This window comes from Chiloscyllium plagiosum, unplaced genomic scaffold (genome assembly GCF_037043375.1).
Source record: "Chiloscyllium plagiosum isolate Xiang-an unplaced genomic scaffold, Cpla_swu_hap1 HiC_scaffold_12, whole genome shotgun sequence".
Taxonomy (NCBI): Eukaryota; Metazoa; Chordata; class Chondrichthyes; order Orectolobiformes; family Hemiscylliidae; genus Chiloscyllium; species Chiloscyllium plagiosum.
In genome coordinates, this window is record NW_028270150.1 from 20673578 (window position 1) to 20694919 (window position 21342).

Here is a 21342-nt window from a genome sequence, read left to right on the forward strand (position 1 = left end):
GCAAGTTAGGCAGATTAGCCATTCTAAATTATCATGTAGTGTCCAGGGATGTTCAAGTTATGTAGATCAGCCATGAGTAAATGTGGAATTATGGGGATGGAGTGGGACTGGGTGGGAGGATCAGTTTCGCAATAGGTTAAAATCAACTAGGAGAAAGTGAGGACTGCAGATGCTGGAGATCAGATCTGAAAAATGTGTTGCTGGAAAAGCGCTTTTCCAGTAACACATTTTTCAGCTCTCATCTCCAGCATCTGCAGTCCTCACTTTCTCCTGGGAGGATCAGTGTAGACTTGATGGGCAAAATGGCCTCTATCTGCATTATTCTAAAAGAATGGAGAGCTGAGACTCTAAATTGATTGCAGCATCTTAATGACAATAGACTATGCATTAAATAGGAAGTTGCTCCTATTTGGAATATTATAACACCATGGCTTAGTTGTCAGCACCATTGCCTCTGAGTTGCAAGATTCCAGAACTCCCCTGGTACAGTACAGAGTGACAGTGAAAGGATTAATCTGGATTGAGGGTATAAACTCATGACTGTATTCACTTTGATGATTCGGAGACCAAACAGCCTATGATATCTTTCTCAGGAACAGGTGACATTCTGGCTGAAACTTTATGATCAGAGGCCTCCATTCAGCTGACATAAACCAGATCACAGAAACAGGAAGAGGCCATTTGTCCCATTTGCCTGTATCTCTATTGAATGAGATCATAGCTATGCCTACCTCAACATAACCCAACAATCTAAAATCCACATCCCTTCATACACTTAGATGGCACAAATCTAATCATTTGAGCTTAAAATTACTGTTTGATTTTTAAAATGTATGCTTTTTGATAATGGTTGCTACTCCAAAGCAGGTTCACACAGGTACGTTAGGGTAAAGGACAGTCAAATAGGAATTCTTCTCAATATCAACATCTTAATGGCCAGAGGCTGTGCATTAAATGGAAAGGTGTTCATTCTGTGCCATTTTGTAATGTAATGGCTGGCTCTATTGGCAGTGCCATCTTTTCTGAATCACAGAGTTCCAGGTTGAAGTCCTATTCTCAGAGTTTGAGCAGAAAACTCTGCACTGGAGTTTCTGTACACTGCACTGTTGGGAGATGTCATCATTTTGGATAAAATGTCAGCTCGAGTGGTGGTAAGTGATCCATGGCATCATCCCAATAATAAAGAGCATGGCATTTACACCCAAAATTTTGGCTGATATTTGTACCTCAATCAATATCACAAAAAAAAGGCATCTGGTCATATGACATTGCTGTCTCTACAGATGTTGCCAAATCCAGATGAGTTGTCACATTTATTGCATCAGGATAGTGATTTTTCAAACAGAAGTAAAGAGCTAGCTGTTTACTTCTCTCAGAAGGAAATCTGCCGTCCTTACCCAGTCTGGCCCATATGGGACTCCAGACTCACTGCAATATGGTTGACTCTGACCTGCCCTCTGAAATGGTCCTTGCAAAGTGCTCAGGTCAAACACAATTAGGGATGGATAACCATTATCAAATAGCAACCATTATCAAAAAGCATACATTTTAAAAATCAAACAGTAATTTTAAGCTCAAATGATTAGATTTGTGCCATCTAAGTGTATGAAGGGATGTGGATTTTAGATTGTTGGGTTATGTTGAGGTAGGCATAGTTATGATCTCATTAGCCGGCTGTAAAGCGCTTTGAGCCATTTGGCGTTCCCTATAAGTTCAAATTTTATTTTCTACTTATTTGAGAGTAAATTAAAGGTATCAGTTTGGGATTCAGATGTGAAAGAAATCAACCTTTTACGAATTCTTCCAAAGCTCAGTCTTAGAGTATTAACCACTGACTAAGTTACAGATAGCACAAGATCTAAATGAAATGACTGTTGTCATTGACAATTAATCCTATAATGGTGATAGAACAGTAATTCTACAATCAGTGGGCTACCGAAAACAATATTTAGGTTACTTACTGCAGACAGGTGGGGAAGTAGCAGCTGCTGTGATGGTTCTAGTGGTCGGTGCAGTAGTTGGGGTTGTGGTGGGCAGGGTTGATGTTGAGGTTGGTAAGAAAGTTGGGATAGTTGTGTTTACTGTGGTCATTACTGTCGATGTTTCTGGTGTGGTAGTTAGCACTGATGTTTCTGTTGTTATAGTTGGTGTCGATGTTTCTGTGGTGGATGCAGTTGATAATTCTGTTGTGGTAGTTAGTGCTGATGTTTTTGTTGAGGTTGTTCCTGAAGTTGTTTCCAGTATGGAAGTTGGCACAGTAGTAGACAAAGTTAATATTACAGGTGTGATAGTTAGTGTTGATGATTGTTGTGGTGTTGTCTTTGGTGTTGTAGTCAGTGATGACGTTTCTATTGACATAGATTCTGATGTAATTTGTGGTGAACTAGTTACAGATGATGTTTCTGGACTGATAGTTAGTGATGTTGTTTCTGCCATGGTAGATAGAGATGCTGTTTCTGGAGTGGTAAGTTGTGATGTTGTTTCTGATGCGATAGGTAGTGACGATGTGATAGTTACAGTCGATGTTACTGCAGGGTTACTTTGTGTTGGAGTTAATGGTGTGATACTTGCTGACGTAATTACTGGTGCGATAGATGGTGTTCTTGTTTCTGGTGTAGTAGTTGGTGATGATGTTTCTGGTGAGGATGTTTGTGATATTGTTTCTGGTGGGGTAGTTTGTGATGTGGTTATTTCTGGTGTGGTAGATTGTGTTGTAGTTTCTGGTGGGGTAATTTGTGTTGTAGTTTCTGGTGAGGTAATTTGTGACGTTGTTTCTAGTATGATTGTTTGTGATGTTGTTTCTGGTGTGATAGTTTGTGTTGGTGTTTCTGCTGTGGTAGATTGTAATGCGATTTCTGGTGTGGTAGTTTGTGTTGTTTTTTCTAGTGCGGTAGATTGTGTTATAGCTTCTGGAGCAGTAGATTGTATTGTTTCTGCCATTGTAATTGGAGTTGTTGCTTGAGTTGTGGTAGATTGTGTTGTCATTTCTGGTGTGGGAGATTGTGATGTTGTTTCTGGTGTGGTAGTTTGTGATGTTGTTTCAGGTGTGGTAGATTGTGATGTTGTTTCTGGAGTGGTAGATTGTGTTGTTGTTTCTGGTGTGGTAGTTTGTGTTGTGCCTGGTGTGGTAGATTGTGTTGTTGTTTCTGGAGTGGTAGTTTGTGATGTTCTTTCTGGTGTGGTAGTTTGTGTTGTGCCTGGTGTGGTAGATTGTGTTGTTGTTTCTGGTGTGATAGATTGTGATGTTGTTTCTGGTGTGATAGATTGTGTTGTAGTTTCTGGTGTGGTAGTTTGTGATGTTGTTTCTGGTGAGGTAGTTTGTGATGTTGTTTCTGTTGTGGTAGTTTGTGATGTTGTTTCTGGTGTGGTAGATTGTGATGTTATTTCTGGTGTGGTAGTTTGTGATGTTGTTTCTGGTGTGGTAGATTGTGATGTTGTTTCTGGTGTGGTAGTTTGTGATGTTGTTTCTGGTGTGGTAGATTGTGATGTTGTTTCTGGTGTGGGAGTTTGTGATGTTGTTTCTGGTGTGATAGATTGTGATGTTGTTTCCGGTGTGGTAGTTTGTGATGTTGTTTCTGGTGAGGTAGTTTGTGATGTTGTTTCTGGTGTGGTAGTTTGTGATGTTGTTTCTGGTGTGGGAGTTTGTGTTGTTGTTTCTGGTGTGGTAGATTGTGTTGTAGTTTCTGGTGTGGTAGATTGTGTTGTTGTGCCTGCATTGGTAGATTGTGATGTGGTTTCTGGAGTGGAAGATTGTGTTGTAGTTTCTGGTGTGATAGATTGTGTTGTAGTTTCTGGTGTGGTAGATTGTGATGTTGTTTCTGGTGTGGTAGATTGTGATGTGGTTTCTGGTGTGGTAGATTGTGTTGTAGTTTCTGGTGTGGTAGTTTGTGATGTTGTTTCTGGTGTGGTAGATTGTGATGTTGTTTCTGGTGTGGTAGGTTGTGATGTTGTTTCTGGTGTGGGAGTTTGTGTTGTTGTTTCTGGTGTGGTAGATTGTGTTGTAGTTTCTGGTGTGGTAGATTGCGATGTTGTTTCTGGTGTGGTAGATTGTGATGTTGTTTCTGGTGTGGTAGATTGTGATGTAGTTTCTGGTGTGGTAGTTTGTGATGATGTTTCTGGGGTGGTAGATTGTGATGTTGTTTCTGGTGTGGTAGATTGTGTTGTAGTTTCTGGTGTGGTAGATTGTGATGTTGTTTCTGGTGTGGGGGTTTGTGATGTTGTTTCTGGTGTGGTAGATTGTGATGTTGTTTCTGGTGTGTTAGTTTGTGTTGTGCCTGGTGTGGTAGATTGTGCTGTTGTTTCTGGTGTGGTAGATTGTGTTGTTGTGCCCGGTGTGGTAGTTTGTGATGTTGTTTCTGGTGTGGTAGTTTGTGATGTTTCTGGTGTGGTAGATTGTGATGTTTCTGGTGTGGTAGATTGTGATGTTGTTTCTGGTGTGGTAGTTTGTGATGTTGTTTCTGGTGTGGCAGATTGTGATGTTGTTTCTGGTGTGGGAGTCAGTGATGTTGTTTCTGGTGTGGTAGATTGTGATGTTGTTTCTGGTGTGGGAGTTAGTGATGTTGTTTCTGGTGTGGTAGATTGTGTTGTAGTTTCTGGTGTGGTAGTTTGTCTTGTGCCTGGTGTGGTAGATTGTGTTGTTGTTGCTGGTGTGGTAGATTGTGTTGTTGTTTCTGGTGTGGTAGTTTGTGATGTTGTTTCTGGTGTGGTAGTTTGTGATGTTGTTTCTGGTGTGGTAGATTGTGATGTTGTTTCTGGTGTGGGAGTTAGTGATGTTGTTTCTGGTGTGGTAGATTGTGATGTTGTTTCTGGTGTGGGAGTTAGTGATGTTGTTTCTGGTGTGGTAGATTGTGTTGTAGTTTCTGGTGTGGTAGTTTGTGATGTTGTTTCTGGAGTGGTAGATTGTGATGTTGTTTCTGGTGTGGTAGTTTGTGATGTTGTTTCTCGTGTGATAGATTGTGATGTTGTTTCTAGTGTGGGAGTTAGTGATGTTGTTTCTGGTGTGGTAGATCGTGTTGTAGTTTCAGTTGTGGCAGTTGGTATTGTTGCTTGTGGTGTGGTAGTTTGTGTTGTTGTTTCTGGAGTGTTCGATTGTGTTGTCGTTTCTGGTGTGGTAGATTGTGTTGTTCTTTCTGGAGTGGTAGTTTGTGTTGTTGTTTCTGGTGTGGTAGATTGTGTTGTTGTGCCCGGTGTGGTAGTTTGTGATGTTGTTTCTGATGTGGTAGTTTGTGTTGTAGTTTCTGGTGTGGTAGATTGTGTTGTTGTGCCTGGTGTGGTAGTTTGTGATGTTATTTCTGGTGTGGTAGATTGTGTTGTTGTTCCTGGAGTGGTAGTTTGTGTTGTTGTTTCTGGTGTGGTAGATTGTGTTGTTGTTTCTGGTGTGGTAGATTGTGTTGTTGTGCCCGGTGTGGTAGTTTGTGTTGTTGTTTCTGGTGTGGTAGATTGTGTTGTAGTTTCTGGTGTGGTAGATTGTGTTGTTGTTTCTGATGTCGTAGTTTGTGTTGTAGTTTCTGGTGTGGTAGATTGTGTTGTTGTGCCTGGTGTGGTAGTTTGTGTTGTTGTTTCTGGTGTGGTAGATTGTGTTGTTGTTTCTGGTGTGGTAGTTTGTGTTGTTGTTTCTGGTGCGGTAGATTGTGTTGTAGTTTCTGGTGTGGTAGTTTGTGATGTTGTTTCTGGTGTGGTAGATTGTGTTGTTGTTTCTGGTGTGGTAGTTAGTGTTGTAGTTTCTGGTGTGGTAGTTTGTGTTGTTGTTTCTGGTGCGGTTGATTGTGTTGTTGTTTCTGGTGTGGTAGTTTGTGATGTTGTGCCTGGTGTGGTAGATTGTGTTATTGTTTCTGGTGCAGTAGATTGTGATGTTGTTTCTGGTGTGGCAGATTGTGATGTTGTTCCTCGTGTGGTAGATGGTGATGTTGTTACTGGAGTGGTAGATTGTGATGTTGTTTCTGGTGTGGTAGATTGTGATGTTGTTTCTGGTGTAGTAGATTGTGTTGTTGTGCCTGGTGTGGTAGCTTGTGATGTCGTGCCTGGTGTGGTAGTTTGTGTTGTGCCTGGTGTGGTAGTTTGTGTTGTTGTTTCTGGTGTGGTAGTTTGTGTTGTTGTTTCTGGTGTGGTAGATTGTGTTGTTGTGCCTGATGTGGTATTTTGTGTTGTTGTGTCTGGTCTGGTAGATTGTGTTGTAGTTTCTGGAGTGGTAGTTTGTGTTGTTGTTTCTGGTGTGGTGGATTTTGTTGTTGTGCCTGGTGTGGTAGTTTCTGTTGTAATTTCTGGTGTAGTAGTTTGTGTTGTAGTTTCTGGTGTTGTAGATTGTGTGGTTGAGCCTGGTGTGGTAGTTTGTGTTGTTGTTTCTGGTGTGGTAGTTTCTGTTGTAGTTTCAGGTGTGGTAGATTCTGTTGTAGTTTCTGGTGTGGTAGATTGTGTTGTTGTTTCTTGTTTGGTAGATTGTGTTGTTGTTTCTGGTGTGGAAGATTCTGATGTTATTCCTGATATAGAAGTTGGTGATGTTGTTTCTGGTGTGGTAGATCGTGTTGTAGTTTCAGTTGTGGCAGTTGGCGATGTTCCTTGCGGTGTGGTAGATTGTGATGTTGTTTCTGGGGTGGTAGAATGTGTTGTCATTTCTGGGGTGGTAGATTGTGCTGTCGTTTCTGGTGTGCTAGATTGTGATGTTGTTTCTGGTGTGGTAGTTTGTGTTATTGTTTCTGGTGTGGTAGTTTGTGATGTTTTGCTTGGTGTGGTAGCTTGTGTTGTTGTTTTTGGGGTGGTAGATTGTGTAGTAGTTTGTGGTGTAGTAGTTGGTGATGTCGTTTGTGGTGTGGTAGATTGTGATGTTGTAACTTGTGTGGTGGATTGTGTTGAAGATTCCGATGTGGTGGTTTGTGCTGTTGTGCTTGGTGTGGTAGTTTGTGCTGTGGTTACGGATGTGGTAGATTGTGTTGTTGTTTCTGATGTGGTAGATTCTGATGTTATTTCTGATGTAGAAGTTGCCGATGTTGTTTCTGGTGTGGTAGTTCGTGTTGTAGTTTCAGTTGTTGCAGTTGGTGATGTTGCTTGTGGTGTGGTAGTTTGTGTTGTTGTTTCTGGTGTGGTACTTTGTGTTGTTGTTTCTGGGGTGGTAGATGGTGTTGTCGTTTCTGGGGTGATAGATTGTGTTGTCGTTTCTGGGGTGGTAGTTTGTGTTGTTGTTTCTGTTGTGGTAGATTGTGTTGTTGTTTCTGGGGTGGTAGTTTGTGTTGTTGTTTCTGGAGTGGTAGATTGTGATGTTGTTTCTGGTGTGGTAGATTGTGTTGTTGTTTCTGGGGTGGTAGTTTGTGATGTTGTTTCTGGAGTGGTAGATTGTGATGTTGTTTCTGGTGTGGTAGATTGTGATGTTGTTTCTGTTGTGGTAGATTGTGTTATTGTTTCTGATGCGGTAGATTGTGATGTTGTTTCTGGTGTGGCAGATTGTGATGTTGTTCCTCGTGTGGTAGATGGTGATGTTGTTACTGGAGTGGTAGATTGTGATGTTGTTTCTGTTGTGGTAGATTGTGTTGTTGTTTCTGGTGTGGTAGATTGTGTTGTTGTTTCTGGTGTGGTAGATTGTGTTGTTGTTTCTGATGTGGTAGATTGTGATGTTCTTTCTGGAGTGGTAGATCGTGTTGTAGTTTCAGTTGTTGCAGTTGGTGATGTTGCTTGTGGTGTGGTAGTTTGTGTTATTGTTTCTGGGGTGGTAGATTGTGTTGTTGTTTCTGTTGTGGTAGATTGTGTTGTCGTTTCTGGGGTGGTAGTTTGTGTTGTTGTTTCTGGAGTGGTAGATTGTGATGTTGTTTCTGGTGTGGTAGATTGTGATGTTGTTTCTGTTGTGGTAGATTGTGTTGTCGTTTCTGGGATGGTAGATTGTGTTGTAGTTTCAGTTGTGGCAGTTGGTGATGTTGCTTGTGGCGTGGTAGTTTTTGTTGCTGTTTCTGGTGTGGTAGTTTGTGTTGTGCCTGGTGTGGTAGATTGTGTTGTCGTTTCTGCTGCGGTCGTTTGTGTTGTTGTTTCTGGTGTGGTAGATTGTGTTGTTGTGCCCAGTGTGGTAGTTTGTGATGTTGTTTCTGGTGTGGTAGATTGTGATGTTGTTCCAGGTGTGGTAGATTGTGATGTTGTTTCTGGTGTGGAAGATCGTGTTGTAGTTTCAGTTGTGGCAGTTGGTGATGTTGCTTGTGGTGTGGTAGTTTGTGTTGTTGTTTCTGGGGTGTTCGATTGTGTTGTCGTTTCTGGTGTGGTAGATTGTGTTGTTGTGCCCGGTGCGGTAGTTTGTGATGTTGTTTCTGGTGTGGTAGATTGTGTTGTTGTTTCTGGTGTGGTAGATTGTGTTGTTGTTTCTGGTGTGGTAGTTTGCGTTGTTGTTTCTGGTGTGGTAGATTGTGTTGTTGTGCCCGGTGTGGTAGTTTGTGATGTTGTTTCTGGTGTGGTAGTTTGTGATGTTGTTTCTGGTGTGGTAGATTGTGTTGTTGTTTCTGGTGTGGTAGATTGTGTTGTTGTGCCCGGTGTGGTAGTTTGTGATGTTGTTTCTGGTGTGGTAGTTTGTGATGTTGTTTCTGGTGTGGTAGATTGTGTTGTTGTTCCTGGAATGGTAGTTTGTGTTGTTGTTTCTGGTGTGATAGATTGTGATGTTGTTTCTGGAGTGGTAGATTGTGTTGTTGTTTCTTGTTTGGTAGATAGTGTTATAGTTTCTGGTGTGGGAGTTTGTGATGTTTCTGGTGTGGTAGATTGTGTTGTTGTTTCTGGTGTGGTAGATTGTGTTGTTGCTTCTGGTGTCGTAGATTGTGATGTTGTTTCTGGTGTGGTAGATTGTGATGTTGTTTCTGGAGTGGTAGATTGTGATGTTGTTTCTGGTGTGGTAGTTTGTGATGTTGTTCCTGGTGTGGTAGTTTGTGTTGTTGTGTCTGGTGTGGTAGCTTGTGATGTTGTTTCTGGTGTGGTAGTTTGTGTTGTTGTTTCTGGTGTGGTAGATTGTGTTGTTGTTTCTGGTGTGGTAGATTGTGTTGTTGTGTCTGGTGTGGTAGCTTGTGATGTTGTTTCTGGTGTGGTAGTTTGTGATGTTGTTCCTGGTGTGGTAGTTTGTGTTGTTGTGTCTGGTGTGGTAGCTTGTGATGTTGTTTCTGGTGTGGTAGTTTGTGTTGTTGTTTCTGGTGTGGTAGATTGTGATGTTGTTTCTGGTGTGGTAGATTGTGCTATAGTTTCTGGTGTGGTAGATTGTGATGTTGTTTCTGGTGTGGTAGATTGTGCTATAGTTTCTGGTGTGGTAGATTGTGATGTTGTTTCTGGTGTGGTAGTTTGTGTTGTTGTTTCTGGTGTGGTAGTTTGTGATGTTGTTCCTGGTGTGGTAGATTGTGATGTTGTTTCTGGCGTGGCAGACTGTGTTGTTGTGCCTGGTGTCGTAGCTTGTGATGTTGTTTCTGGTGTGGTAGATTGTGATGTTGTTTCTGGTGTGGTAGCTTGTGATGTTGTTTCTGGTGAAGTAGTTTGTGTTGTTGTTTCTGGTGTGGTAGATAGTGCTATAGTTTCAGGTGTGGGAGTTTGTGATGTTGTTTCTGGTGTCGTCGATTGTGTTGTTGTTTCAGGTGTGGTAGATTGTGTTGTTGTGCTTGGTGTGGTAGTTTCTGTTGTTGTTTCTGGTGTGGTAGTTTGTGATATTGTTTCTGGTATGGTAGATTGTGTTGTTGTGCCTGGTGCGGTAGTTTGTGTTGTAGTTTCTGGTGTGGTAGATTGTGTTGCTGTGCCTGGTGTGGTAGTTTGTGTTGTTGTTTCTGGTGTGGTAGATTGTGCTATAGTTTCTGGTGTGGGAGTTTGTGATGTTGTTTCTGGTGTCGTCGATTGTGTTGTTGTTTCAGGTGTGGTAGATTGTGTTGTTGTGCCTGGTGTGGTAGTTTCTGTTGTTGTTTCTGGTGTGGTAGATTGTGTTGTTGTGCCTGGTGTGGTAGTTTGTGTTGTAGTTTCTGGTGTGGTAGATTGTGTTGCTGTGCCTGGTGTGGTAGTTTGTGATGTTGTGCCTGGTGTGGTAGATTGTGTTGTTGTTTCTGGTGTTGTAGTTTGTGTTGTAGTTTCTGGTGTGGTAGATTGTGTTGTTTTGCCTGGTGTGGTAGACTGTGTTGTAGTTTCTGGCGTGGTAGGTTGTGTTGTTGTGCCTGGTGTGGTAGATTGTGTTGTAGTTTCTTGTGTAGTAGTTTGTGATGTTGTTTCTGGTGTGGTAGTTTGTGTTGTTGTTTCTGGTGTGGTAGTTTGTGACGTTGTACCTGGTGTGGTAGTTTGTTTTGTAGTTTCTGGTGTGGTAGATTGTGTGGTTGAGGCTGGTGTGGAAGATTGTGTTGTTGTTTCTGGTGTGATATTTTGTGTTGTTGTGCCTGGTGTTGTAGTTTGTGTTGTAGTTTCTGGCGTGGAAGATTGTGTCGTTGTTTCTGGTGTGGTAGTTTTAGATGTTGTGCCTGGTGTGGTAGTTTGTGTTGTTGTGCCTGGTGCGATAGTTTGTGTTGTAGTTTCTGGTGTGTTAGATTGTGTTGTTGTTTCTGTTGTGGTAGATTGTGATGTTGTTTCTGGTATGGTAGTTTGTGATGTTGTTTCTGGTGTGTTAGATTGTGTTGTTGTTTCTGGTGTGGTAGTTTGTGATGTTGTTTCTGGTGTGGTAGATTGTGTTGTTGTTTTCGTTGTGGTAGATTGTGTTGTTGATTCCGGTTTGGTCGTGTGTGTTGTTTCTGGTGTGGTAGATTGTGTTATTTCTGGTGTGATAGTTGGTGATGTTGTTTGTGATGTGGTAGTTTGTGTTGTTGTTTCTGGTGTGCTAGATTGTGTTATTTCTGGTGTGGTAGTTTGTGATGTTGTTTCTGGTGTGGTAGTTTGTGATGTTGTTTCTGGTGTGGTAGATTGTGTTATTTCTGGTGTGATAGTTGGTGATGTTGTTTGTGGTGTGGTAGTTTGTGTTGTTGTTTCTGGTGTGCTAGATTGTGTTATTTCTGGTGTGGTAGATTGTGATGTTGTTTCTGGTGTGGTAGTTTGTGATGTTGTTTCTGGTGTGGTAGATTGTGATGTTGTTTCTGGTGTGGTAATTTGTGTTGTTGTGCCTGGTGTGGTAGTTTGTGTTTTGGTTTCTGGTGTGGTAGATTGTGTTGCTGTGCCTGGTGTGGTAGTTTGTGATGTTGTGCCTGGTGTGGTAGATTGTGTTGTTATTTCTGGGGTGGTAGTTTGTGTTGTAGTTTCTGGTGTGGTAGATTGTGTTGTTGTTTCTGGTGTGGTAGATTGTGTTGTAGTTTCTGGTGTGGTAGATTGTGATGTTGTGCCTGGTGTGGTAGTTTGTGTTGTTGAGCCTGGTGTGGTAGATTGTGTTGTTGTGCCTGGTGTGGTAGATTGTGCTATAGTTTCTGGTGTGGTAGATTGTGATGTAGTTTCTGGTGTGGTAGATTGTGATGTTGTTTCTGGTGTGATAGTTTGTGTTGTTGTTTCTGGTGTGGTAGATTGTGTTGTTGTTTCTGGTGTGGTAGATTGTGTTGTAGTTTCTGGTGTGGTAGATTGTGATGTTGTGCCTGGTGTGGTAGTTTGTGTTGTTGTGCCTGGTGTGGTAGATTGTGTTGTTGTGCCTGGTGTGGTAGATTGTGCTATAGTTTCTGGTGTGGTAGATTGTGATGTAGTTTCTGGTGTGGTAGATTGTGATGTTGTTTCTGGTGTGATAGTTTGTGTTGTTGTTTCTGGTGTGTTAGATTGTGCTATAGTTTCTGGTGTGGTAGATTGTGATGTTGTTTCTGGTGTGATAGTTTGTGTTGTTGTTTCTGGTGTGTTAGATTGTGCTATAGTTTCTGGTGTGGTAGATTGTGATGTTGTTTCTGGCGTGGTAGCTTGTGATGTTGTTTCTGGTGTGGTAGTTTGTGTTGTTGTTTCTGGTGTGGTAGTTTGTGTTGTTATTTCTGGTGTGGTAGTTTGTGTTGTTGTTTCTGGTGTGGTAGTTTGTGTTGTTGTTTCTGGTGTGGTAGATTGTGATGTTGTTTCTGGTGTGGTAGATTGTGCTATAGTTTCTGGTGTGGGAGTTTGTGATGTTGTTTCTGGTGTCGTCGATTGTGTTGTTGTTTCAGGTGTAGTAGATTGTGTTGTTGTTTCAGGTGTGGTAGTTTCTGTTGTTGTTTCTGGTGTGGTAGTTTGTGATGTTGTTTCTGGTGTGTTAGATTGTGTTGTTGTGCCTGGCGTGGTAGTTTGTGTTGTAGTTTCTGGTGTGGTAGATTGTGTTGTTGTTTCTGGTGTGGTAGTTTGTGTTGTTGTTTCTGGTGTGGTTGTTTGTGTTGTTGTGCCTGGTGTGGTATTTTCTGTTGTTGTTTCTGGTGTGGTAGTTTGTGATGTTGTTTCTGGTGTGTTAGATTGTGTTGTTGTGCCTGGTGTGGTAGTTTGTGTTGTAGTTTCTGGTGTGGTAGATTGTGTTGTTCTTTCTGGTGTTGTCGATTGTGTTGTTGTTTCAGGTGTGGTAGATTGTGTTGTTGTGCCTGGTGTGGTATTTTCTGTTGTTGTTTCTGGTGTGGTAGTTTGTGATGTTGTTTCTGGTGTGGTAGATTGTGTTGTCGTGCCTGGTGTGGTAGTTTGTGTTGTAGTTTCTGGTGTGATAGATTGTGTTGCTGTGCCTGGTGTGGTAGTTTGTGATGTTGTGCCTGGTGTGGTAGATTGTGATGTTGTTTCTGGTGTGGTAGATTGTGATGTTGTTTCTGGTGTTGTAGTTTGTGTTGTTGTTTCTGGTGTGGTAGTTTGTGATGTTGTGCCTGGAGTGGTAGATTGTGTTGTTGTTTCTGGTGTTGTAGTTTGTGTTGTTGTTTCTGGTGTGGTAGATTGTGTTGTTTTGCCTGGTGTGGTAGACTGTGTGGTAGTTTCTGGTGTGGTAGGTTGTGTTGTTGTGCCTGGTGTGGTAGATTGTGTTGTAGTTTCTTGTGTAGTAGTTTGTGATGTTGTTTCTGGTGTGGTAGTTTGTGATGTTGTTTCTGGTGTGGTAGTTTGTGTTGTTGTTTCTGGTGTGGTAGGTTGTGTTGTTGTGCCTGGTGTGGTAGATTGTGTTGTAGTTTCTTGTGTAGTAGTTTGTGATGTTGTTTCTGGTGTAGTAGTTTGTGATGTTGTTTCTGGTGTGGTAGTTTGTGATGTTGTTTCTGGTGTGGTAGTTTGTGATGTTGTACCTGGTGTGGTAGATTGTTTTGTAGTTTTTGGTGTGGGAGTTTTAGATGTTGTGCCTGGTGTGGTAGTTTGTGATGTTGTTTCTGGTGTGGTAGTTTGTGATGTTGTTTCTGGTGTGGTAGTTTGTGTTGTTGTTTCGGGTGTGGTAGATTGTGATGTTGTATATTGTGTGGTAGTTTGTGATGTTGTGCCTGGTGTGATAGATTGTGTTGTAGTTTCTGGTGTTATAGATTGTGTGGGTGAGCCTGGTGTGGACGATTGTGTTGTAGTTTCTGGTGTGGTAGATTGTGTTGTTGAGCCTGTTGTGGTCGTTTGTGTTGTAGTTTCTGGTATGGTAGATTGTGTTGTTGAGCCTGGTGAGGTAGTTTGTGTTGTTGTTTCTGGTGTGGTAGTTTGTGTTGTAGTTTCTGGTGTGGTAGATTGTGTTGTTGTGCCTGGTGTGGTAGTTGGTGTTGTAGTTTCTGGTGTGGTAGTTTGTGTTGTAGTTTCTGGTGTGGTAGTTTGTGTTGTTTCTGGTGTTGTAGATTGTGTTGTTGTTTCTGGTGTGTTAGTTTGTGTTGCAGTTTCTGGTGTGGTAGTTTGTGTTGTTGTTTCTGGTGTTGTAGATTGTGAAGTTGTTTCTAGTGTGGTAGTTTGTGATGTTGTTTCTGGTGTGGTAGATTGTGTTGTTGTTTTCGTTGTGGTAGATTGTGTTGTTGATTCCGGTTTCGTCGTGTGTGTTGTTTGTGGTGTGGTAGATTGATTTATTTCTGGAGTGATAATTGGTGATGTTGTTTGTGGTGTGGTAGATTGTGTTATTTCTGGTGTGGTAGTTTGTGTTGTTGTTTCTGGTGTGGTAGATTGTGTTATTTCTGGTGTGGTAGTTTGTGTTATTGTTTCTGGTGTGGTAGATTGTGTTATTTCTGGTGTGGTAGTTGGTGATGTTGTTTTTGGTGTGGTAGATTGTGTTATTTCTGGTGTGGTAGTTTGTGTTGTTGTTTCTGGTGTGGTAGATTGTGTTATTTCTGGTGTGGTAGTTGGTGATGTTGTTTGTGGTGTGGGAGATTGTGTTATTTCTGGTGTGGTAGTTGATGATGTTGTTTGTGGTGTGGTAGATTGTGTTGTTATTTCTGGAGTGGTAGTTGGTGATGTGGTTTCTGGTGTGGAAGATTGTGTTATTTCTGGTGTGGTAGTTGGTGATGTTGTTTGTGGTGTGGTAGCTTGTGTTATTTCTGGTGTGGTAGCTGGTGATGTTGTTTGTTGTGTGGTAGATTGTGTTATTTCTGGTGTGGTAGTTGGTGATGTTGTTTGTGGTGTGGTAGTTGGTGTTATTTCTGGTGTGGTAGTTTGTGTTGTGGTTTCTGGTGTGGTAGATTGTGTTATTTCTGGTGTGGTAGTTTGTGTTGTTGTTTCTGGTGTGGTAGATTGTGTTATTTCTGGTGTGGTAGTTTGTGTTGTTTCTGGTGTGCTAGATTGTGTTATTTCAGGTGTGGTAGTTGGTAATGTTGTTTGTGGTGTGGTAGGTTGTGTTATTTCTGGTGTGGTTGTTTGTGTTGTTGTTTCTGGTGTGGTAGATTGTGTTATTTCTGGTGTGGTAGTTGGTGATGTTGTTTGTGGTGTGGTAGATTGTGTTATTTCTGGTGTGGTAGTTGGTGATGTGGTTTCTGGTGTGGTAGATTGTGTTATTTCTGGTGTGGTAGTTGGTGATGTTGTTTGTGGTGTGGTAGATTGTGTTATTTCTGGTGTGGTAGTTGGTGATGTTGTTTGTGGTGTGGCAGATTGTGTTATTTCTGGTGTGGTAGTTGGTGATGTTGTTTCTGGTGTGGTAGATTGAGTTATTTCTGGTGTGGTAGTTGGTGATGTTGTTTGTGGTGTGGTAGATTGTGTTATTTCTGGTGTGGTAGTTTGTGTTGTTGCTTGCGGTGTGGTAGATTGTGTTATTTCTGGTGTGGTAGTTGGTGATGTTGTTTGTGGTGTGGTAGATTGTGTTGTTTCTGGTGTGGTATTTTTTGTAGTTGTTTCTGGTGTGGCAGATTGTGTTATTTCTGGTGTGGTAGTTGGTGATGCTGTTTCTGGTGTGGTAGATTGTGTTGTTGAGCCTGGTGTGGTAGTTTGTGTTGTTTCTGGTGTTGTAGTTGGTGATGTTGTTTCTGGTATGGTAGATTGTGTTATTTCTGGTGTGTTAGATTGTGTTGTTGTTTTTGGTGTGGTAGATTGTGGTATTTCTGGTGTGGTAGTTTGTGTTGTTGTTTCTGGTGTTGTAGATTGTGTTGTTGTTTCTAGTGTGGTAGATTGTGAAGTGGTTTCTAGTGTGGTAGATTGTGTTGTTGTTTCTGGTGTGGTAGTTTGTGTTGTTGAGCCTTGTGTGGTAGTTTGTGTTGTTGTTTCTGGTGTGGTAGTTTGTGTTGTAGTTTCTGGTGTGGTAGATTGTGTTGTTGAGCCTGGTGTGCTAGATTGTGTTGTTGTTTCTGGTGTGGTAGTTTGTGTTGAAGTTTCTGGTGTGGTGGATTGTCTTGTTGAGCCTGGTGTGGTCGTTTGTGATGTAGTTTCTGGTGTGGTAGATTGTGTTGTTTTTTCTGGTGTGGTAGATTGTGAAGTTGTTTCTAGTGTGGTAGTTTGTGATGTTGTTTCTGGTGTGGTAGATTGTGTTGTTGTTTTCGTTGTGATAGATTGTGTTGTTGATTCCGGTTTGGTCGTGTGTGTTGTTTCTGGTGTGGTAGATTGTGTTATTTCTGGTGTGATAGTTGGTGATGTTGTTTGTGGTGTGGTAGATTGTGTTGTTGTTTCTGGTGTGGTAGTTTGTGTTGTTGTTTCTGGTGTGGTAGATTGTGTTATTTCTGGTTTGGTAGTTGGTGATGTTGTTTCTCGAGTGGTAGATTGTGTTATTACTGCTGTGGTAGTTTGTGTTGTTGTTTCTGGTGTGGTAGATTGTGTTATTTCTGGTGTGGTAGTTGGTGATGTTGTTTGTGGTGTGGTAGATTGTGTTGTAGTTTCTGGTGTGATAGATTGTGTTGTAGTTTCTGGTGTGGTAGATTCTGTTGTTATTTCTGGGGTGGTAGTTGGTGATGTTGTTTGTGGTGTAGTAGATTGTGTTATTTCTGGTGTGTTAGTTGGTGATGTTGTTTGTGGTGTGATAGATTGTGTTATTTCTGGTGTGGTAGTTGGTGATGTTGTTTGTGGTGTGGTAGTTTGTGTTATTTCTGGTGTGGTAGTTTGTGTTGTGGTTTCTGGTGTGGTAGATTGTGTTATTTCTGGTGTGGTAGTTTGTGATGTTGTTTCTTGTGTGGTAGATTGTGTTATTTCTGGTGTGGTAGTTGGTGATGTTGTTTGTGGTGTGGTAGATTGTGTTATTTCTGGTGTGGTAGTTGGTGATGTGGTTTCTGGTGTGGTAGATTGTGTTATTTCTGGTGTGGTTGTTTGTGTTGTTGTTTGTGGTGTGGTAGATTGTGTTATTTCTGGTGTGGTAGTTGGTGATGTTGTTTGTGGTGTGGTAGTTTGTGTTATTTCTGGTGTGGTAGTTTGTGTTGTGGTTTCTGGTGTGGTAGATTGTGTTATTTCTGGTGTAGTAGTTTGTGATGTTGTTTGTGGTGTGGTAGATTGTGTTATTTCTGGTGTGGTAGTTTGTGTTGTTGTTTGTGGTGTGGTAGATTGTGTTATTTCTGCTGTGGTAGTTGGTGATGTTGTTTGTGGTGTGGTAGATTGTGTTATTTCTGGTGTGGTAGTTTGTGTTGTTGTTTCTGGTGTGCTAGATTGTGTTATTTCTGGTGTGGTAGTTGGTGATGTGGTTTCTGGTGTGGTAGATTGTGTTATTTCTGGTGTGGTAGTTGGTGATGTTGTTTGTGGTGTGGTAGATTGTGTTATTTCTGGTGTGGTAGTTGGTGATGTTGTTTGTGGTGTGGTAGATTGTGTTATTTCTGGTGTGGTTGTTTGTGTTGTTGTTTCTGGTGTGGTAGATTGTGTTATTTCTGGTGTGGTAGATGGTGATGTTGTTTCTGGTGTGGTAGATTGTGTTGTTGTTTTCGTTGTGATAGATTGTGTTGTTGATTCCGGTTTGGTTGTGTGTGTTGTTTCTGGTGTGGTAGATTGTGTTATTTCTGGTGTGATAGTTGGTGATGTTGTTTGTGGTGTGGTAGATTGTGTTGTTGTTTCTGGTGTGGTAGTTTGTGTTGTTGTTTCTGGTGTGGTAGATTGTGTTATTTCTGGTTTGGTAGTTGGTGATGTTGTTTCTCGAGTGGTAGATTGTGTTTTTCCTGCTGTGGTAGTTTGTGTTGTTGTTTCTGGTGTGGTAGATTGTGTTATTTCTGGTGTGGTAGTTGGTGATGTTGTTTGTGGTGTGGTAGATTGTGTTGTAGTTTCTGGTGTGATAGATTGTGTTGTAGTTTCTGGTGTGGTAGATTGTGTTGTTATTTCTGGGGTGGTAGTTTTTGATGTTGTTTGTGGTGTGGTAGATTGTGTTATTTCAGGTGTGGTAGTTGGTGATGTTGTTTGTGGTGTGGTAGTTTGTGTTATTTCCGGTGTGGTAGTTTGTGTTGTGGTTTCTGGTGTGGTAGATTGTGTTATTTCTGGTGTGGTAGTTTGTGATGTTGTTTCTTGTGTGGTAGATTGTGTTATTTCTGGTGTGGTAGTTGGTGATGTTGTTTGTGGTGTGGTAGATTGTGTTATTTCTGGTGTGGTAGTTGGTGATGTGGTTTGTGGTGTGGTAGATTGTGTTATTTCTGGTGTGGTAGTTGGTGATGTTGTTTGTGGTGTGGTAGATTGTGTTATTTCTGGTGTGGTAGTTGGTGATGTTGTTTGTGGTGTGGTAGTTTGTGTTATTTCTGGTGTGGTAGTTTGTGTTGTGGTTTCTGGTGTGGTAGATTGTGTTATTTCTGGTGTAGTAGTTTGTGATGTTGTTTGTGGTGTGGTAGATTGTGTTATTACTGGTGTGGTAGTTTGTGTTGTTGTTTCTGGTGTGGTAGATTGTGTTATTTCTGGTGTGGTAGTTGGTGATGTTGTTTGTGGTGTGGTAGATTGTGTTATTTCTGGTGTGGTAGTTGGTGATATTGTTTGTGGTGTGGTAGATTGTGTTATTTCTGGTGTGGTAGTTGGTGATGTGGTTTCTGGTGTGGTAGATTGTGTTATTTCTGGTGTGGTAGTTGGTGATGTTGTTTGTGGTGTGGTAGATTGTGTTATTTCTGGTGTGGTAGTTGGTGATGTTGTTTGTGGTGTGGTAGATTGTGTTATTTCTGGTGTGGTTGTTTGTGTTGTTGTTTCTGGTGTGGTAGATTGTGTTATTTCTGGTGTGGTAGATGGTGATGTTGTTTGTGGTGTGATAGATTGTGTTATTTCTGGTGTGGTAGTTGGTGATGTTGTTTGTGGTGTGGTAGATTGTGTTATTTCTGGTGTGGTAGTTGGTGATGTGGTTTCTGGTGTGGTAGATTTTGTTATTTCTGGTGTGGTAGTTGGTGATGTTGTTTGTGGTGTGGTAGATTGTGTTATTTCTGGTGTGGTAGATTGTGTTGTTGTTTTTGGTGTGGTAGATTGTGGTATTTCTGGTGTTGTAGTTTGTGTTGTTGTTTCTGGTGTTGTAGATTGTGTTGTTGTTTCTGGTGTGGTAGATTGTGATGTGGTTTCTAGGGTGGTAGATTGTGATGTTGTGCCTGGTGTGGTAGATTGTGTTGTTGGGCCTTGTGTGGTAGTTTGTGTTGAAGTTTCTGGTGTGGTAGTTTGTGTTGTAGTTTCTGGTGTGGAAGATTGTGTTGTTGAGTCTGGTGTGGTAGATTGTGTTGTTGTTTCTGGTGTGGTAGATTGTGTTATTTCTGGTTTGGTAGTTGGTGATGTTGTTTGTGGTGTGGTAGTTTGTGTTATTTCTGGTGTGGTAGTTTGTGTTGTGGTTTCTGGTGTGGTAGATTGTGTTATTTCTGGTGTGGTTGTTTGTGTTGTTGTTTCTGGTGTGGTAGATTGTGTTATTTTTGGTTTGGTAGTTGGTGATGTTGTTTGTGGTGTGGTAGATTGTGTTATTTCTGGTGTGGTAGTTGGTGATGTGGTTTCTGGTGTGGTAGATTGTGTTATTTCTGGTGTGGTAGTTGGTGATATTGTTTGTGGTGTGGTAGATTGTGTTATTTCTGGTGTGGTAGTTGGTGATGTTGTTTGTGGTGTGGTAGTTTGTGTTGTTGTTTGTGGTGTGGTAGATTGTGTTATTTCTGGTGTGGTAGTTGGTGATGTTGTTTGTGGTGTGGTAGATTGTGTTATTTCTGGTGTGGTAGTTGGTGATATTGTTTGTGGTGTGGTAGATTGTGTTATTTCTGGTGTGGTAGTTGGTGATGTGGTTTCTGGTGTGGTAGATTGTGTTATTTCTGGTGTGGTAGTTGGTGATGTTGTTTGTGGTGTGGTAGATTGTGTTATTTCTGGTGTGGTAGTTGGTGATGTTGTTTGTGGTGTGGTAGATTGTGTTATTTCTGGTGTGGTTGTTTGTGTTGTTGTTTCTGGTGTGGTAGATTGTGTTATTTCTGGTGTGGTAGATGGTGATGTTGTTTGTGGTGTGATAGATTGTGTTATTTCTGGTGTGGTAGTTGGTGATGTTGTTTGTGGTGTGGTAGATTGTGTTATTTCTGGTGTGGTAGTTGGTGATGTGGTTTCTGGTGTGGTAGATTGTGTTATTTCTGGTGTGGTAGTTGGTGATGTTGTTTGTGGTGTGGTAGATTGTGTTATTTCTGGTGTGGTAGATTGTGTTGTTGTTTTTGGTGTGGTAGATTGTGGTATTTCTGGTGTTGTAGTTTGTGTTGTTGTTTCTGGTGTTGTAGATTGTGTTGTTGTTTCTGGTGTGGTAGATTGTGATGTGGTTTCTAGGGTGGTAGATTGTGATGTTGTGCCTGGTGTGGTAGATTGTGTTGTTGGGCCTTGTGTGGTAGTTTGTGTTGAAGTTTCTGGTGTGGTAGTTTGTGTTGTAGTTTCTGGTGTGGAAGATTGTGTTGTTGAGTCTGGTGTGGTAGATTGTGTTGTTGTTTCTGGTGTGGTAGATTGTGTTATTTCTGGTTTGGTAGTTGGTGATGTTGTTTGTGGTGTGGTAGTTTGTGTTATTTCTGGTGTGGTAGTTTGTGTTGTGGTTTCTGGTGTGGTAGATTGTGTTATTTCTGGTGTGGTTGTTTGTGTTGTTGTTTCTGGTGTGGTAGATTGTGTTATTTTTGGTTTGGTAGTTGGTGATGTTGTTTGTGGTGTGGTAGATTGTGTTATTTCTGGTGTGGTAGTTGGTGATGTGGTTTCTGGTGTGGTAGATTGTGTTATTTCTGGTGTGGTAGTTGGTGATATTGTTTGTGGTGTGGTAGATTGTGTTATTTCTGGTGTGGTAGTTGGTGATGTTGTTTGTGGTGTGGTAGTTTGTGTTGTTGTTTGTGGTGTGGTAGATTGTGTTATTTCTGGTGTGGTAGTTGGTGATGTTGTTTGTGGTGTGGTAGTTGGTATTATTTCTGTTGTGGTAGTTTGTGTTATTGTTTCTGGTGTGCTAGATTGTGTTATTTCTGGTGTGGTAGTTGGTGATGTTGTTTGTGGTGTGGTAGATTGTGTCATTTCTGGTGTGGTTGTTTGCGTTGTTGTTTCTGGTGTGGTAGATTGTGTTATTTCTGGTGTGGTAGATGGTGATGTTGTTTGTGGTGTGGTAGATTGTGTTATTTCTGGTGTGGTAGTTGGTGATGTTGTTTGTGGTGTGGTAGATTGTGTCATTTCTGGTGTGGTTGTTTGCGTTGTTGTTTCTGGTGTGGTAGATTGTGTTATTTCTGGTGTGGTAGATGGTGATGTTGTTTGTGGTGTGGTAGATTGTGTTATTTCTGGTGTGGTTGTTTGTGTTGTTGTTTCTGGTGTGGTAGATTGTGTTATTTCTGGTGTGGTAGTTGGTGATGTTGTTTGTGGTGTGGTAGATTGTGTTATTTCTGGTGTGGTAGTTGGTGATGTTGTTTGTGGTGTGGTAGATTGTGTTATTTCTGGTGTGGTAGTTGGTGATGTTGTTTGTGGTGTGGTAGATTGTGTTATTTCTGGTGTGGTAGTTTGTGTTGTTGTTTGTGGTGTGGTAGATTGTGTTATTTCTGGTGTGGTAGTTGGTGATGCTGTTTCTCGTGTGGTAGATTGTGTTGTTGAGCCTGGTGTGGTAGTTTGTGTTGTTGTTTCTGGTGTGGTAGTTGGTGATGTTGTTTCTGGTGTGGTAGATTGTGTTATTTCTGGTGTGGTAGATTGTGTTGTTGT

General features: G+C 41.4%; 2 protein-coding genes across 2 annotated transcripts in view; both read right to left on the minus strand.

The window, feature by feature from the left end:
• LOC122554847 (uncharacterized) overlaps positions 1-3183 on the minus strand; it is a 33228-nt gene extending 30045 nt beyond the window's left edge. Inside the window, exon 1 of the mRNA XM_087992477.1 lies at positions 1962-3183. Within this exon, the coding sequence (XP_087848603.1) occupies positions 1962-2985 (1024 nt within the window). The 5' untranslated portion in view covers positions 2986-3183. The remainder of the gene's footprint in view (positions 1-1961) is intronic.
• A 1272-nt stretch (positions 3184-4455) lies between these two features.
• Positions 4456-21342, minus strand: part of LOC148148497 (uncharacterized) — a gene marked incomplete at its 3' end in the record, with an annotated part of 29077 nt that continues 12190 nt past the window's right edge. Inside the window, exons 7-16 of the mRNA XM_087993190.1 lie at positions 19075-19157; positions 14760-14871; positions 13341-13502; positions 12288-12503; positions 9154-9413; positions 7402-7950; positions 6979-7178; positions 6126-6646; positions 5124-5318; positions 4456-4805 (exon numbers count right to left, since the gene is read on the minus strand). Of these exons, the coding sequence (XP_087849316.1) occupies positions 4456-4805; positions 5124-5318; positions 6126-6646; positions 6979-7178; positions 7402-7950; positions 9154-9413; positions 12288-12503; positions 13341-13502; positions 14760-14871; positions 19075-19157 (2648 nt within the window). The remainder of the gene's footprint in view (positions 4806-5123; positions 5319-6125; positions 6647-6978; positions 7179-7401; positions 7951-9153; positions 9414-12287; positions 12504-13340; positions 13503-14759; positions 14872-19074; positions 19158-21342) is intronic.